Genomic DNA, 3,865 nt, shown 5'->3' with positions numbered 1-3,865 from the left:
TTATACACAAAAGCATAAGTTTGATTATAGACTCCACAAACAACGTTAGGTACCACAACTCAAATCAAATCATCCACAGTAATCCAAAAAAAAAAACAATGGACGTCTGTCTTTCACCAGCAAAAACCCAGTCAACACCTCCTCTATTGCAACATAAATCCTAATTCATCTTTGGGTACATATAAGTGACCACCGGGTCAAAGCTTCGGTCCGGCTTAACCCTCCATGGACCGGCCCCTTTCCCTTTGCCTTGCTTGTTGCTTCGTGTGTGTCCACATCAAATAGCCCATCTTCTAGCGCACTCACCAAGTTCTCAAAGTGTGTGCGTGTCACTCTGAAAAAACACAACATATTTTTAGCAAATTTTCAACAAGATATTTGATGGTTGTTTTGTCAGTGTATTTTATTTCCAGTTTTGTTTGGGGCCATGTCCAACACTTTACTATGATGCTATGATCAAAAACCACTAATAAGTAGTATTAGAAGCAGCAGGCCTTCAAGGGTAAAAATAAAAATATATAAAGCAAGATGGGATACCTTTTTCCCTTTTTGTGATTTATGGTAATAAGGAGAGAAGCCTAAAGCATAAATGGGCAGCAGCCTTATTTTACAACTAACCAAAAAAAAAAAAAACCCACTGCAAGCAAATAGCTAACCACCACGTACTTGCCTAGTTTTTAAAGAGAATAACACCACCAAATATATTGATAACCGAAAGCTGCTTAAATCAATAAACAATTACCTAGTAAAACCAACCAACTTCCATCTGAAACTATCAAAATCATCTTGAGAGACATCTGCTGCTTCTAGAAAAGTATGGAGCTCCTTCTCAGCACATTGATGAAGCCTTTCTAACCCAACCTCTGCTTCACCTGCCAATGCCATCGTGGGAGGGTAACATGGTCATTTTAGAGGGTGGGTTTATTAAGTTCAGTTCAAAAAGAAACATACTTTACCTTGTACATACTCAAAAAGCTGTCTTTTTGCTACTTCTAGATAATACCCGTATACATAGGTCCATCTCAACACTCGCCTACATTCAACTACCTACAATAGGAAACCATATATAATTATATTATATACCATTTTAAATAAAATAATACTTATTAATAAACGTCACGTCGTCAGCCTATACAATTAGAATAAGAGAAAATATTAAGATTTAAGTAAGCATACCTGCAACCAAGCTTCTACAATGAACTTCAACATTGACTCAGGTTGGCACATCTTCTTACTAAGTCTTGCAAGCTGAAATTTGATGGACATTACATTTCATTAGTATAGCTTATAATAAGGGGAAAAAAGGGCTTTCTTTTCTAATATCATATTACCAAAAAAGCATCAGAATTGTTTTAACTCACATCAATTGTTTGCACCTGCTGCAAATCCACAACTGCTTTTTGCCTCAACTATCACAGTGGAAAATAATAATAATAATAATAATAATAATAATAATAATAATAATAATAATAAAGTATCATGCATCAGATACATAACATAAATTACAATTATGCCAATGTTCGTACATACCAATTCTTGTGTAGCCCAACGTTTATAATAGTGAGTATATCTCTCTAAATCCATCTCTCCCCTACCTTCAGATTCATCATACTGCAAATGGAAGTGGAATTACAAGATTAAGGATTGAAACTTTCCAAGAATGAAAACTAGAGATGCGTGTTTTATTGGAATAAAGTCAGAGGAGAATATGATTAGTTTTACTACTGCTCTCTCTTGCGTTGCAGATTCATAACGGCTGCAAGCATATAAGCCACCAGTGTGATCTGACCATTGACCATCGCAAAGACTACATGTGTACATTTTCATCAACTTATCAGAATCATCGATCAATAGAAGTATAATATACACAAATGAATAAGATTCATCAATAACAAAGGGCAGTTTGGACATTTACAATTTCAAATTTTCAGAATCTGCACTCTTTTTCGTTATCCACTTAGACATAGTTTCACAGTCCACAGGGTGATGAGCTTCTCCTGTACACTACGACACCAGCAACAAAAAACTTCTATCATTCATAAAGTATAAACATAAACTAACCTTTTCTATAACTTACATAAAGATTCATAGTACTCACATTCCAACAAAAGCTGTATGAGCAAGAGCAAGTTACATCATAGCCTCCACTTCCATGTTCAAACTCAATGGCATAATCACACCCGGGTGCAGGGCACCACGTTTTCTATCATGTTAATGAATAAAAATATAATCAAAATCTTGAATTTGAAACCATTGAGATAAATTGCATACCCTTCTATTGCCGACAGTGCAATATCCAAGAAGGTAACCATGATACTTCTTCTTATCTTCATCTGAAGTCAACATGTTATCTGTGTCCACACCAACAGCAGCAACACAAGATGGAGTGGGACATCTCAAAGTCAAACATCGAGGAGCATCATTAATAGATTTGCGAATGTAAGCTACCACAATCAATACAAAAACTAATTAGAACATGAAATCTTTATCCAATTTATAAACATATCAAAATAAGGAAAATACAAACCTGTCCAGCATGTGTTACAAAAACCATGACCACAAGCAGCCACAGTGATAGTATTATCAAGTGGATATGATTCAAAGCAGATCCCACAAAGCAGCTTCAAAAGATACAAATATAAGAAAGCAAGTATACAACATGAAAGCGAGAACATTAACTTATTTACCATTTTACCCTAAATTACCTCTTCCCCATCTGCTGCCTTGGTATTGGTATATTCCAACACGCCAACAGCCTTACAGACTTCATCTTCATTAAAAAACCACCCTTCATGAACACCGCTGAAATTCCTGCAGGGTCACATTCACATAGCAACTTATTGAATAGCAAAGATACAAATTCTTGATACAGAACAGGTTATTGTTTAACAGAAATCAAAAAACAAGAACTTAAAGGCCTCACCCGTCAATAGATCGCAAATGAATAGATGCAGAATCTCTTGAAATTGATAGAGCTGAAGAAAATCTAGCGATATAATCCTCCTGACGTCGACGTATATCATCTTTCTTCAAGATGGTATAATGTGTCTGAAATGTAAAAAATAAAAATAAAATCTGATCCGGACAGATGGATCATAACAATATTAACTTAAGCACCAACCAGCGACATCTTAGACCCAACTTATAATCAAATCGTTAGCTAAAAAAACCACATATAACTTAGAATAGTTAAAACAAAAGACGAGCAAACCCACAAACTTGATGCGAAATTTGCATCCTATTGGATGGATAAACGAGAGGAAACAAATATAAACAGCAGCATCGGATTCGGATTCACCTTTTGTTGGCTAACATATACTTCGTCCGAATCATCAGAATCGAAATCCAAAATCTCACACCCAGCTTCATCATCACCGCCGTACAGCGCATCGCCGCTATTATGATCCTCTTCACAGATATCAACATTGTTCGAATCGTGCATATCATCTTCCGAAACCATCGTAAGAAACAACGAAAAAAGAAAAACCCTGCAAACCTAGAGTTTAGACGGTGGGTGTATTTTGGGGGAAAGCGCTGGCGGAGAGAAAGATTTATATTTGATTGTATTACCCGGCTCTTATATTTCACAAGACGAATTTTATGATTTAAAAATATATGTTAGAATATAGTTTTTAGATACTTTTTGATTAATTGGATTCATTATTTTAGGTTATTTTATTATTATTATATTTAATGTTTTTTTTTAATTATATATATATATATATATATATATATATATATATATATATATATATATAATTTTTTTTAAATATTATTTGATATTTTACTTTAGATTTTAAATTTTATACTAAATTTTTAAGTTTATTTGATATATTAACTTAGGCTATTTATTTAACCATATATT

At 34.0% G+C, this 3,865-nt stretch overlaps 1 protein-coding gene across 2 annotated transcripts; it reads right to left on the bottom strand.

Moving 5' to 3' along the window:
- LOC145005452 (putative E3 ubiquitin-protein ligase ARI7) lies at positions 1-3,561 on the bottom strand. Of its 2 annotated transcripts, none has more exons than XM_078964536.1 (14): positions 3,299-3,561; positions 2,924-3,075; positions 2,706-2,811; positions 2,528-2,621; positions 2,272-2,444; positions 2,099-2,203; positions 1,916-2,004; positions 1,723-1,807; positions 1,531-1,611; positions 1,362-1,409; positions 1,177-1,248; positions 957-1,047; positions 743-872; positions 1-334 (listed from the first exon to the last, which is right to left on the bottom strand). In XM_078964536.1, the coding sequence occupies exons 1-14, from the start codon at positions 3,458-3,460 to the stop codon at positions 166-168; spliced, it is 1,557 nt and encodes a 518-aa protein (XP_078820662.1). In that variant the 5' UTR covers positions 3,461-3,561; the 3' UTR covers positions 1-165. The 2 variants fall into 2 exon arrangements, with proteins under 2 accessions (XP_078820662.1, XP_078820663.1); XM_078964537.1 differs by having other exon boundaries at positions 1,726-1,807.
- Positions 3,562-3,865: the final 304 nt, after the last annotated feature.

The sequence above is a fragment of the Lactuca saligna genome, chromosome 7 (assembly GCF_052625555.1).
Source record: "Lactuca saligna cultivar CGN05327 chromosome 7, ASM5262555v1, whole genome shotgun sequence".
In the NCBI taxonomy this organism is placed as follows: domain Eukaryota; kingdom Viridiplantae; phylum Streptophyta; class Magnoliopsida; order Asterales; family Asteraceae; genus Lactuca; species Lactuca saligna.
The sequence above is the reverse complement of the archived record's forward strand: the minus strand, read 5'-3'. Positions and strand labels throughout refer to the sequence as shown.

Bases quoted from the DNA above. Each gene is read 5' to 3' on its own strand.
- LOC145005452 (XM_078964536.1), bottom strand. From the start codon at position 3,460: ATGGTTTCGGAAGATGATATGCACGATTCGAACAATGTTGATATCTGT. The intron at 2,005-2,098 runs GTGAGTACTATG...CTGGTGTCGTAG, and splicing joins CATACAGCTTTTGTTGGAAT to TGTACAGGAGAAGCTCATCA. The intron at 1,048-1,176 runs GTATGCTTACTT...TTCCTATTGTAG, and splicing joins TTGTAGAAGCTTGGTTGCAG to GTAGTTGAATGTAGGCGAGT.